This window comes from Tachyglossus aculeatus, chromosome 7, assembly GCF_015852505.1.
Source record: "Tachyglossus aculeatus isolate mTacAcu1 chromosome 7, mTacAcu1.pri, whole genome shotgun sequence".
In the NCBI taxonomy this organism is placed as follows: Eukaryota; Metazoa; Chordata; class Mammalia; order Monotremata; family Tachyglossidae; genus Tachyglossus; species Tachyglossus aculeatus.
In genome coordinates this window covers 37,068,941-37,082,583 of record NC_052072.1, presented here as the reverse complement: position 1 = coordinate 37,082,583, position 13,643 = coordinate 37,068,941, and the positions used below count along the sequence as shown (strand labels likewise).

The following is a 13,643-nucleotide window of genomic DNA, read 5'->3' as shown; positions in this document are numbered from 1 at the left end:
GTTGCTTTTTTGGGCCTGCATTAAACAATTGCCCAATAAATCTGTCAAACTTCACTGCGTTGCAGCTGCAGTCTTTCAAAATACTCTCACGAAATAGCGTCTTCTGAGTAATCGAGATGACGGAAAATAGGGCTTCAGTTTTAGGGGTTTGGGATTTTTCGTTATTCTTTTTAAAACCAATATCTAGAGGCAGCATTCGTAATCAGTAGTGTTTTGAGTTTGTACCACGTTTAGTGCTGTATTAAGAGAAGCAGCGTGGCTCAGTGGAAAGAGCACGGGCTCTGGAGTCGGAGATCATGGGTTCAAATCCCGGCTCCGCCACTTGTCAGCTGTGTGACTTGGGCAAGGCACTTCACTTCTCTGTGCCTCAGTTCCCTCATCTGGAAAATGGGGATTAAGACTGTGAGGCCCCCGTGGGACAACCTGATCACCTTGTATCCCCCCAACGCTTAGAACAGTGCTTTGCTCATAGTAAGCGCTTAACAAATACCATCATTATTATTATTATTAAGTGCTTAAGAGATTTAAAGAAGTAAAAGACAGAAGTCCCTGCCATCTTAAGAAGCTTACATTCTGATAGAGAGACAGATACCCTATACAATTGGTTGAGTGCACAAGCAGAACTAAAACTTCCATGGAGTTAGTGATGCCGAGGCCTGGAATGGCTATAGAAATTCCATGAATGCGTTAGATAGGGATTAGCCACGGTCCCTCGCTCCGGCCGCGGCGGTAGCTGGGCATCTGATCAGGTGTGCAAGGCCCCTGCGTCGCCACAGTTCTGTCACCTGGCCCATCTCCATGTGTTCAACCAGGATAATAATAGAATAATAATAATGATGGCATTTATTAAGCGCATACTATGTGCAAGGCACTGTTCTAAGCGCTGGGGAGATTACAAGGTGATCAGGTTGTCCCACGGGGGGCTCACAGTCTTAATCCCCCACAAGGGTCTCCACCCAGCACCTGGCGGTCCAGGAGGAAAGGAAGGGCACCTATTCTTCCTCGCAGCCAGCGCGCCTCATTGTCACCTTCCTCCTCTAAGACTTGAAGCTCCTTGTGGGCAGGGAACGTGTCTACTAACAAGTGCCTGTTACTGTACTGGCCGGATTATTGAGCGTGCTGAGCAATTACGATGAAAGAAGATGACCCAGTCGATGCCCTTGGATTAAATTCTGTTACTACTACCAGCTAATGAGTGTTAGAAAAAAAAGGGGGGGGCTTTGGGACACACAGGGACAGGGATCAAAGATTGGGGGGAGCAAAAGATGGCTGAGGTAGCGGCAGATGATCATCTCCTAGGCGCTGCCAGTTGGCCAACCAGTGGGAAGAGACAGGAGAGAGAAGAGTGCAGTCAAGGTCATACCTATCATGCTTTGCCATCAGTCCACTTTGCTACTCCATAGTACCGATGCTGCAGCCATTCCGAGAATTCCCGTCAAGGTTTTCCACTGCTGGGAGGCCGCTCCGAGTCGCAGCCCCCCGAGACGCTGAAGCGCAGTCCCTGGCAGAGGTGAGGGAGGGTGAAGCCACCCTGGCTCCATCTGCCCCCTCTCTACAATCCAGCTGTCCTTTGCCGGACAGAGACAACGTGAACGGCTGAAATTTTTTAAAAAAATTCCCTTCTGCGCCTTCGTCCCCAATCATGTTTAGTTGAAATGTAGCTCCGGAGGCTTTATCTCTGTGCTGCACCGTTTGGTAAGCTCTGGGCGATGGATATAAAGCATGCTGTGGTAAATGTATTTCTGAAATCAGAGAGTTGAAGCCTTGCTATATAGTGTTTTTTGTCGCTCAAAAATTTGCCGTATATTAAGAGCTTAACCATTTTCTGTAGTTCTATTGCTACTCCTTATTTTGCCCTTTATGACCTTGTCGGGGTGTGATTTGGAAGTCCCCCTACAGCCAAAACATTTGTATTCGGTCTAATGCATTATTGATGTGCCTGAGGTTTTATTATCTGGTTGAACTGCCTTTTTGGAATTGTTTTGTGGATTTACATCTACTTCTAGATAAGCTTCTCTCTTAGATTAATTTTTTCTTTGGCACAAGTGAGTGGTTGGTTTTCGTTGTCCCAGTTGGGAACAGATTGTCTTTTTCTCAAAACGGAATGAATTTTAACTTGATTTTACAGTGACTACCTTCAGAGCTATATAGCGCTTTGTCGGGTCATTTTCCTTAACTAGACACAAAAATCGAAGGACTTAATTACCCAATGCTTTTTAAACGAGGACATATTTACAGATATGGTTCAGACTTGGCCTTGTGATGGGAGGCAACCAACCACCCACAGCCGTCACCGCCTTTTCTCTTTTTCCCGTGCCGTTTTCTCCTTGTCTCTTCCCCGTGCTTTCCATTATGCAGCCAAGAGATACTGTATTGAGTCCATAAACGTGTAATTCCGCGCTCTACACACAGTATCATCGTCAATGGTATTTATTGAGCGCTTACTGTGGGCCGAGCACCATACTGAGAAACCTGGGAGAGTATAATACGACTGAGTTGGCAAACACGTCCCCTGTCCACAACGAGCTCACAGTCTAGAAGCGGGGGCACCCAATAAATGGTATTATTTAGTGGGGAAAATGGGAAATTGGACCTTTGGCAGGTACGAGAGGCCAGAATCTGAATACGTGAATGGCTTCTGGAGTGAGCCGTTTCTGATTTGTGGTTCCATGATGCTTTCTATACAACGGCCCCAGTTGGAACCGTGTGCTGAGTGAGTTTTCCGTCTCGTTGAAAGGCGTAGTTTGCATTGTGCTTCTGGGTCACATAACTATAACAGTCTGATTCCTCTCCTTAATTGATGAAGGCTTTTTTATTCAAAAGCAACGTGAGGAAATCTTAGGTTTAGCGGTTCAGGATTTTTTTTTTTAATCGAAAAATGCACGTAGTGTGCAGGATAAGAGGTAAGATTTCAGGAGTATTTTGTCATCTTTTTTTTTTGTCTTGACTTTTGATGACCTTCTCAAACACCAACTAAATGAGAACTGTTGGTATGTGGGGAAGAGACTACCTCAGCACTCCTTTGGAAAGTCTTTCTTCGCTCTTTAATCACAGAGAAGATTTCTGGAGTTGATCTCCATCCAAGCTAGGTGTCTGAAAGAGCAGTTGTTCAATTTGTGTAGACCCTATTCGGTGACGGTAGCGCGTAAGTACAGGATGTTAAAAATAGGCTGTCTTGGTAACTAAAATCATGTTCTGAATTTTTAATGATTGCATGGTGCTTCATAAGAGAACCGCCTATTTGCGTTTGGGTTAGTGCTCAACAAAATATGTAAATACATTGGTTTAAAATGCTGCTTTTCAGCAGATCAAAAATGATTGCAGAGTTCTTAAGGGTGAATTTTTGAGTTGAATGAATTTCAAATTAAGGTTTGTCGGGAAAATATTTGCATTTTCAAATTTACAGATTCCTTTTTATGAGTAACTTAACATTATTTGACATGTCTGAAATTCTGTATTGTAAAATAGCTTCTTCATTATACTTCTTCAACAACTGTAACACTTTTCGTAGCCAGCTTCATTTTAAGTATGGTCTTTGTTTTTATTGTACCTAATCTTAGGTTGATATACATAATTAATATGCTTTATATTAGCAACTCCTGCAAAAAGTAGTTTGTGAACGACTCATTAAGGAACCATGGTTATCAGGTTTTCTGTTGGAAAATATGTGTATAAAAACAATAAGAAGCAAAATACGCTGTTTAAATTTTTATGTGGGATAGTCTTCACCGTTTAAAAAAAAGTCTACCCGAGTACGTGACATCGAAAACATAAATACTAGAGAGGAGCAGGTCCAGTTTTGTTTTTTTTTTACAAATTGTTCACAGTGCTAATGTCACGAGGGTTTTTTTTATTTTTATAGATTATAGATTGAATGGGTGTAGTAAGACTAATTTTTAGCACTGGTGGAATTGGCTTTTATCATGTTGTGCTTTTAAGGTTGGAACCCATTTTGAGAAGTGCCTTCATTTTCTAAAATATCCCTCACTTTCAAAACTTTCCATCTTCTGAAGTAGTTTTATTTCCCAGGACTGTCTTTACTAGGGATTCTCTTTCTTTTCATTTCAGAATACAGTCGTTTTGAAGCAAAAATACATGATTTACGAGAGCAGATGATGAACAGTAGCATCAGTTCAGGATCAGGATCTCTACGAACTAGCCAGAAGCGATCTCTCTATGTCAGGTAATTACCCATTCATCTCCAATTATGACAACTTTCGGGTTTTTGTTTGCAAAAGGTTGCCTTGCTTATCTAATTGGATTTCTCAATTAACACTCTGTGAACAGATTAATTGGATTTGGGGAGCTAATGGAATTTTTTTTTTAGTTTACCTTCTGACATTCCTGTGCTTACTCTCATGGTAATGTAATGTAGTGTATTAAATGAATGGCATAATTAATATGAAAATGGGAAAGTAATGAAAGTGCTCAGTGTTAAAACGTAGTTACATTCTTTTAACTCTTCCATCAACAGTACTGTTTCCTATGCCCTGAATCGTGGGATGTTAATTTTGTTTCAGTGCAATCTGTTAATGTATGTATTGCAGAAATTACCATAGTAATTGAAAGTACGGGGGAGAATTTATAGAGACAGTCTAATATGGAAACAAGAATATCTTTGAGTAGACAAGAATCAGTAAGTGCGTAAATATGTAAAATCAAACTTGAAAGATAAAAAGGCTCTAAGTGGCGCTTCATGGGAAATGTGGGATTTTTGTCCTTTGCTTAATATTGATTTGGTATTTAAATGTTAAATACTATTTTATTATTTTTACATGTTACGTAGTGTAGCGTTTTTGTTTTTTAAAATGCAGATGCCACAATATGTAAACTGAAAGAACGTGCACTGGATAGTAAGACCGCGTTAGTTCAGTATCGATGCCCTTAGGTATCAGCGCCAACTTTTCATTTTGCGTGTGGATGCGAAAAAATCCCAGGATTGGAATGGGAAGGGAAACTGAAAGGGACAGGCCTCAGGGAGTTAATAGGCCGGGAAGCTACGCTTTGGAGTCTTTTCGGCCTCGATTAGAAGCCGTCAGGTGTCATCAGAACCTGGGGCCGATCAAGTCCGGCTCAAACAACTCGGGCAGGCGATCACCCCGGAGTTTGGTCCCTTGTGCCTACGGGAATGTTGGATAGAAGGGAGATGTCTTTTCCGACCTGGAAGTAAGAGACTTCCATTGTGCTATGGTAAAAGGACTTAATGTATATGAAGTTTCACTTTAGGTTCATGCCAAGGTATGAACTCAAAATCCTCATAGCATTTAACCAAAACTAAGGCAACCAAAAATCTAGCATTTTTCCGGGATTCAGAAGACCTGGTTTCTAGTTCCTGTTCTGGCAGTAGCTGGAAAATGTGACCACTTACATATCGTTACATACAGCTTTGCTGTGTACATAGTGCTAAAAGAAATCATTTTTTTATCCGAGCACTCTTGAAGTATTTTGTACTATTTTGTACTATTACTCTATTTATTTATTTATTACTCTATTTTACTTGTACATGTCTATTCTATTTATTTTATTTTGTTAATATGTTTGGTTTTGTTCTCTATCTCCCGCTTCTAGACTGTGAGCCCACTGTTGGGTAGGGACCGTCTCTATATGTTGCAAATTTGTACTTCCCAAGCGCTTAGTACAGTGCTCTGCACACAGTAAGCGCTTAATAAGTACGATTGATTGATTGATTGATTGATGTCTGTTACACAGGCTATGCCCTGAAATGTTGTGGGGTAGCCAGTAACCGTTTACGGAAGTCCACGGATCCTAGTGTCTGCTTCCCCGAGGAACCCCTGACCCCCCCCCAGATTTTGTTCCGTAGCCTTTGGATTCCTTCCAGGTCCCTGCCAACGGGCATCAATTCTGTTCCGTGGAATTCAGTGGCAGGGGCGGAGCAGAAGGAGGTCAAGGCACAAAGAGATCCGTGGCCATATCCCTAACGGGCAGGGTACAGACCAGCCAAAACTGGGCTGTCTGCTGTAAAACCGGACAAATGGCCACCTCTCCTGTACACCCAGTTATGGTAACTGGTCATCCGTTTGCGGTTCCAAAACTTCCTCTCGGGTCTCTTGGATCCCATTCATCTTAATAACATCCTCATGAGGTTTTGGGAAACAGAAATCCTCTCCAAATCCTTGTGTTCAGGAATGGCGGTGGGGATCCGGGTTTCAGAAGCAAGGCTGGAAGGTTGGAAATACCAAATGAGTTCAGGGGGAGCCAGAAATCCCATATGCCTAGTATCCCAGCATTCCCAGGACGACAACTACTTTTGGAGCCTTTTAGTTTTACAGTGAACCCAGGCACAACCAGGGCAGATTGTAAAACAACCCCATCGCAATCCAGAGTTCAAGGATCTTAAACCACAGACCTGCAAAAAGCCTCAAGGCAAGTCTCGTAACTTCCCTGGGGCTAGGTTATTTCTTCTAATTGAACAAACAATGTAAGTCCATTTATTATTCTCGTGTCATAAGCCTTTTAATTAGGTGCACAATTCCCATTTCAATAATTCAAAAGCAAAGGACTCGGAGATCTTCCGGGTGAGACGCTTTTCTAATTCTCATCGCTACAGTTTTAAATTTCTCTGTTCACAACAAACGATCTAAGCGTCTTTTTTAAAAACGGGCTCCCTCCCCCCCGTAACTGGCTGTGTGCCAAGCCACTTTTACATTCTCGTTTTGCCATGTGAGACAAAGTAGGGGGTCAGAGGAGTGGGCAAGGAAGATTCCAGGTTCCTGGTGGGAGCTGTGGTCCCAGTGCAGCTGCTTTCTGTCTCCGTATCTAAGCCACCGTCCTGGAACCGAGCCACGCCATCCTGAATGCCATATGGTTCTCCTGCCGCCCTGCCTGAAGTGCATGTGGGGCAAGGAGCAGAGCGATGAAAGAGACCCCAGACAAGCACAGGTTTTGAAAAGTGGCAGCATCTGAATTGCAATCCGTCTCCATTCCAGTTGTCCTCTACCCTGCACATTTTATTGGATTGTGCAAAGTGCCTTGTTCATTGAATAAATTAGGGGCGAGGGCAGGACTTACAGCCGTCAACCCTTTTACTGAGTCGGCTCCACCCGTCCCACTGATGTAATTTTTCATCTGTTATCTAGAGCGCTTTTCGACTATGACAAGACTAAAGACAGCGGCCTTCCCAGTCAGGGCTTGAACTTTAGATTCGGGGACATCCTTCACGTCATCAATGCTTCTGACGATGAATGGTGGCAAGCCAGGCAGGTTACTCCAGATGGTGAAAGTGATGAAGTTGGAGTCATTCCGAGCAAACGCAGGTAACTTTGACTATATTTCGGGCTTTCCCCTTTGGAAGACCAAGTGGAAAGGCAAAATTGGGAGCCCACGAGATCTACTTCTGATTATTTCTCTCTCTTTGGACGTGGCATTTTTACAAGCAAACGCATCTCTACGTACAATGATGGTGGTATTTATTAAGCTCTTCCTAGGTGCCAAGTTTCATGTTGAGTGCTGGGGTGGAAACAAGATAATAAGGTCCTATACAGTCCGTATATAGTCCGTATCCCACGTGTAATCTATGTTTCACAAGCATATATAATATTGAGATGTGCCACCTATTAAAACGACACGTAAACATGGGTGTGATAATTCCCCATTATGGAGTGTATTTCTTTCTCATTTACTTGAAGTGTTCAAAATGTCGTATTCAAGATTCTGTTGGTTCTCTGCCCCTTCAAAGAATATTACATATTTGGAGCAATTCTGAAAACAAGAAGGCAGTTGGCAAACAAGAAACATTAATTCACCCATATGTTTAATAGTCTTGTAAATTAAGGACCAAGTTACCTTTTTTGGTGTTTTGAATTCCTAGGTAATTTTGATTTGAGGGTTGAAGTAAACTACATTCCATGATTGAACTTTCAGAAATGAAAATTCTGAAAGCAGAAACTCCGAGGACATCAGACTCGATAATGTTGGCTATTCCTGGTATTCCTAAGACAACATCGTCATAGTGGTTATCATTACTTATTGAGCGTTTACCATGTGCAGAGCCCACAAGGAGCTTACAGTCTAGAGGGGGGAGAAAGCCATCAATATAAATAAATAATATATAGTATATAATTAATAGACATGTACATAATAGTGCTTGCTTTATTTTGCCCTTTTTCAATAGGGTTGAGAAGAAAGAACGGGCACGATTAAAAACGGTGAAATTCAATTCCAAAACAAGAGGAGATAAAGGGGTGAGTGGATAAATGAAATATTTTGTTTTTTCAATGATTTATGATGGCACTTAACTTGATTTCATCTTTGGAGGGAATCGTGGTATTGAGTTGAAAATGCTCCTTTGTTTGAAAAGTTAAAAACAAATAAAAACCCACGCGTCAGAGACCCGCTCTTTTCAAAAAAAGTATATTTCAGTCTATTCCCGTCGTACCTGCCCCCCGAGGAATCGGCACTGTGGAATGAAGTCAGTGGCTTAATAATGATAATGATGGCATTTATTAAGCACTTACTATGTGCAAAGCACTGTTCTAAGCGCTAAGCTGCATCTGCATCAGCATTTTGGGCAGGGCTGGAAGCCAAAATCAGCCTTTCTTGCCCCTGCCTGACTAGCAGCAGCACCAAAGTAGCAGTTTCTGGTTTTGCCCTGCTGGCAGGCCATGTTTTCAGTGAAACCCACTGGGTTTCCTTCTTCCCAGCTGAACAGCGTGGCAGAGCCCTCGTCCCCTGGTTGCCATATCACCTCTATCATTATTATTATTAGTAGTAGTATGGTATTAAGAGCATACTATGTGCCGAGCACTGTTCTAAGCGCTGGGGTGGAGAAGGTAATCACGTGGGGCTCACAGTTTTAATCCCCTTTCTACGAAGGAGGTAACTGAGGCACAGAGAAGTTAAGCAGCTTGCCCAAGATCACACAGCAGACAAGTGGCGGAGCCGTGGTTAGAACCCCGTCCTGACTCCCAAAGCCAGGCTCTTTCTGCTAAGCCACACTGTTTTCCCCCTCTGTTATTATCAGTAGCAGTATTATTATTATGGTATTAAGAGCATACTATGTGCCGAGCACTGTTCTAAGCACTGGGGTGGATAGAAGGTAAACAGCGTGTCCCACATGGGGCTCACAGTTTTAATCCCCCTTTTACAGGTGAGGTAACTGAGGCACAGAGAAGTTAAGTGGCTTGCCCAAGGTCACACAGCAGACAAGTGGCGGAGCCGTGGTTAGAACCCCGTCCTGACTCCCAAACCCAGGCTCTTTCTGCTAAGCCACACTGTTTTCCCCCTCTATTATTATCAGTAGCAGTATTATTATTATGGTATTAAGAGCATACTATGTGCCGAGCACTGTTCTAAGCACTGGGGTGGATAGAAGGTAAACAGCGTGTCCCACATGGGGCTCACAGTTTTAATCCCCCTTTTACAGGTGAGGTAACTGAGGCACAGAGAAGTTAAGCGGCTTGCCCAAGGTCACACAGCAGACAAGTGGCGGAGCCGTGGTTAGAACCCCGTCCTGACTCCCAAACCCAGGCTCTTTCTGCTAAGCCACACTGTTTTTCCCCTCTATTATTATCAGTAGCAGTATTATTATTATGGTATTAAGAGCATACTATGTGCCGAGCACTGTTCTAAGCACTGGGGTGGATAGAAGGTAAACAGCGTGTCCCACATGGGGCTCACAGTTTTAATCCCCCTTTTACAGGTGAGGTAACTGAGGCACAGAGAAGTTAAGTGGCTTGCCCAAGGTCACACAGCAGACAAGTGGCGGAGCCGTGGTTAGAACCCCGTCCTGACTCCCAAACCCAGGCTCTTTCTGCTAAGCCACACTGTTTTCCCCCCTCTATTATTATCAGTAGCAGTATTATTATTATGGTATTAAGAGCATACTATGTGCCGAGCACTGTTCTAAGCACTGGGGTGGATAGAAGGTAAACAGCGTGTCCCACATGGGGCTCACAGTTTTAATCCCCCTTTTACAGGTGAGGTAACTGAGGCACAGAGAAGTTAAGCGGCTTGCCCAAGGTCACACAGCAGACAAGTGGCGGAGCCGGCATTAGAACCCCCGTCCTCCGACTCCCAAACCCGGGCTCTTTCCACTAAGCCACACTGTTTCCCCTCTCTATTATTATCAGTAGCAGTATTATTATTATGGTATTAAGAGCATACCATGTGCCGAGCACTGTTCTAAGCACTGGGGTGGATAGAGGGTAGTCAGCAAGTCCCATGTGGGGCTCACAGTTTTAATCCCCTTTTTCCAGATGAGGTAGCTGAGGCCCAGAGAAGTTAAGCGGCTTGCCCAAGGTCACACAGCAGACAAGTGGCGGAGCCGTGGTTAGAACCCCGTCCTGACTCCCAAACCCAGGCTCTTTCTGCTAAGCCACACTGTTTTTCCCCTCTATTATTATCAGTAGCAGTATTATTATTATGGTATTAAGAGCATACTATGTGCCGAGCACTGTTCTAAGCACTGGGGTGGATAGAAGGTAAACAGCGTGTCCCACATGGGGCTCACAGTTTTAATCCCCCTTTTACAGGTGAGGTAACTGAGGCACAGAGAAGTTAAGCGGCTTGCCCAAGGTCACACAGCAGACAAGTGGCGGAGCCGGCATTAGAACCCCCGTCCTCCGACTCCCAAACCCGGGCTCTTTCCACTAAGCCACACTGTTTCCCCTCTCTATTATTATCAGTAGCAGTATTATTATTATGGTATTAAGAGCATACCATGTGCCGAGCACTGTTCTAAGCACTGGGGTGGATAGAGGGTAGTCAGCAAGTCCCATGTGGGGCTCACAGTTTTAATCCCCTTTTTCCAGATGAGGTAGCTGAGGCCCAGAGAAGTTAAGCGGCTTGCCCAAGGTCACACAGCAGACAAGTGGCGGAGCCGTGGTTAGAACCCCGTCCTGACTCCCAAACCCAGGCTCTTTCTGCTAAGCCACACTGTTTTTCCCCTCTATTATTATCAGTAGCAGTATTATTATTATGGTATTAAGAGCATACTATGTGCCGAGCACTGTTCTAAGCGCTGGGGTGGATAGAAGGTAATCAGCGTGTCCCACGTGGGGCTTACAGTTTTAATCCCCCTTTTCCAGATGAGGTAACTGAGGCACAGAGAAGTTAAGCGGCTTGCCCAAGGTCACACAGCAGACAAGTGGCGGAGCCGTGGTTAGAACCCCGTCCTGACTCCCAAACCCAGGCTCTTTCTGCTAAGCCACACTGTTTTCCCCCTCTATTATTATCAGTAGCAGTATTATTATTATGGTATTAAGAGCATACTATGTGCCGAGCACTGTTCTAAGCACTGGGGTGGATAGAAGGTAAACAGCGTGTCCCACATGGGGCTCACAGTTTTAATCCCCCTTTTACAGATGAGGTAACTGAGGCACAGAGAAGTTAAGCGGCTTGCCCAAGGTCACACAGCAGACAAGTGGCGGAGCCGTGGTTAGAACCCCGTCCTGACTCCCAAACCCAGGCTCTTTCTGCTAAGCCACACTGTTTTTCCCCTCTATTATTATCAGTAGCAGTATTATTATTATGGTATTAAGAGCATACTATGTGCCGAGCACTGTTCTAAGCACTGGGGTGGATAGAAGGTAAACAGCGTGTCCCACATGGGGCTCACAGTTTTAATCCCCTTTTTCCAGATGAGGTAGCTGAGGCCCAGAGAAGTTAAGCAGCTTGCCCAAGATCACACAGCAGACAAGTGGCAGAGCCGGGATTAGAACCCCCGTCCTCCGACTCCCAAACCCGGGCTCTTTCCACTAAGCCACGCTGTTTCCCCCTCTGTTATTATCAGTAGCAGTATTATTATTATGGTATTAAGAGCATACTATGTGCCGAGCACTGTTCTAAGTGCTGGGGTGGATGGAAGGTAATCAGTGTGTCCCACGTGGGGCTTACAGTTTTAATCCCCTTTTTACAGATGAGGTAACCGAGGTACAGAGAAGTTAAGCGGCTTGCCCAAGGTCACACAGCAGACAAGTGGCAGAGCCGCGGTTAGAACCCTGTCCACTGATTCCCAAACCCAGGCTCTTTCCGCTAAGCAACGCTGTTTCCCCCCTCTATTATTAGTAGTAGCAGTATTATTATTATGATATTAAGAGCATTCTATGTGCCCAGCACTGTTCTAAGCGCTGGGGTGGATAGAAAGTAATCAGCGTGTCCCACGTGGGGCTCACAGTTTTAATCCCCTTTTTCCAGATGAGATAACTGAGACACAGAGAAGTTAAGCGGCTTGCCCAAGGTCACACAGCAGACAAGTGGCGGAGCCGCGGTTAGAGCCCCGTCCTGACTCCCAAACTCAGGCTCTTTCCACTAAGCCACGCTGGTTTTCCCCCTCTGTTATTATTAGTAGCAGTATTATTATTATGATATTAAGAGCATACTATGTGCCAAACACTGTTCTAAGCGCTGGGTTGGATAGAAGGTAATCAGCGTGTCCCACGTGGGGCTCACAGTTTTAATCCCCTTTTTCCAGATGAGATAACTGAGGCACAGAGAAGTTAAGCGGCTTGCCTAAGGTCACACAGCAGACAAGTGGCGGAGCCGGGATTAGAACCCCGTCCACTGACTCCCAAACCCGGGCTCTTTCCGCTAAGCCACGCTGTTCCCCCCCTGTATTATTAGTAGTAGCAGTATTATTATTATGATATTAAGAGCATTCTATGTGCCCAGCACTGTTCTAAGCGCTGGGGTGGATAGAAAGTAATCAGCGTGTCCCATGTGGGGCTCACAGTTTTAATCCCCCTTTTACAGATGAGGTAACTGAGGCACAGAAAAGTTAAGCGGCTTGCCTAAGGTCACACAGCAGACAAGTGGCGGAGCCGGGATTAGAACCCCCGTCCCCCAAGTCCCAAACCCGGGCTCTTTCCGCTGAGAGCCACGCCGTTTCCCCAAGGGCTTCAATTCAGCCCTAAATTCACCCCATGGTGAAAATGACAAGTTGGAACCGCTGGTGGTGTCGTAACCTGTCGGACTAATAAGGATAGCCCTTCTGGAGCACTCACTGTGTGCCAAGCACTGGGGTAGGTGCACGCTAATCAGGTCGGACCCCGTCCGTGTACCTTGGGATACTGAGGCCCTAAGAGAAAGGGAAACCTGAGTCCGACTGGGAGGCCCACGTGGGGCAGGGACTGCGTTACACGCGATTAACTTGTAACGTCTCCTCAAGAGCCTCCAGTGGTTGCTAGTCTACTTCCACGTGAAACAGAAACTCCTCACCACCGGCTTTAAAGCACTCAATCAGCTCCTACCATAGTTCGGTGATTTCCTACTATATATACTACTATAGTACTGGTATGGTAGTATGTACTAGTATAGTACTATAGTATATAGTATAGTATATACTAGTATAGGACTACAGTATAGTATATATAACATATATAGTATATATATAGCATAGTAGTACTACACTATACTATGTATAATATATATACTGCTACATATAGTATAGTATGATGTATATAGTGTAGTAGTGCTATATATAGTATAGTCGTGTGTATATATATATAAATATATATACTATGTATAGTATGGTATAATATACTATATATACTACTATATATACTATGCTATAGTATAGTATATGTAGTATAGTAGTGCTATGCTATGCTACTATACTATATATTAGTATAGTATATGATATATGTAGTGTAGTAGTGCTGTATATACTATATATATAATATATATAG

General features: G+C 44.1%; 1 protein-coding gene across 13 annotated transcripts in view; it reads left to right on the top strand.

Annotated features, from left to right (window-relative positions):
- DLG1 (discs large MAGUK scaffold protein 1) overlaps window positions 1-13,643 on the top strand; it is a 241,181-nt gene that overhangs the window by 201,606 nt on the left and 25,932 nt on the right. For all 13 annotated transcript variants that reach the window (XM_038749481.1, XM_038749480.1, XM_038749488.1 and 10 more), the window contains 3 exons: window positions 4,069-4,183; window positions 7,098-7,274; window positions 8,132-8,201. In XM_038749481.1, coding sequence (XP_038605409.1) covers window positions 4,069-4,183; window positions 7,098-7,274; window positions 8,132-8,201 — 362 coding nt within the window. The remainder of the gene's footprint in view (window positions 1-4,068; window positions 4,184-7,097; window positions 7,275-8,131; window positions 8,202-13,643) is intronic.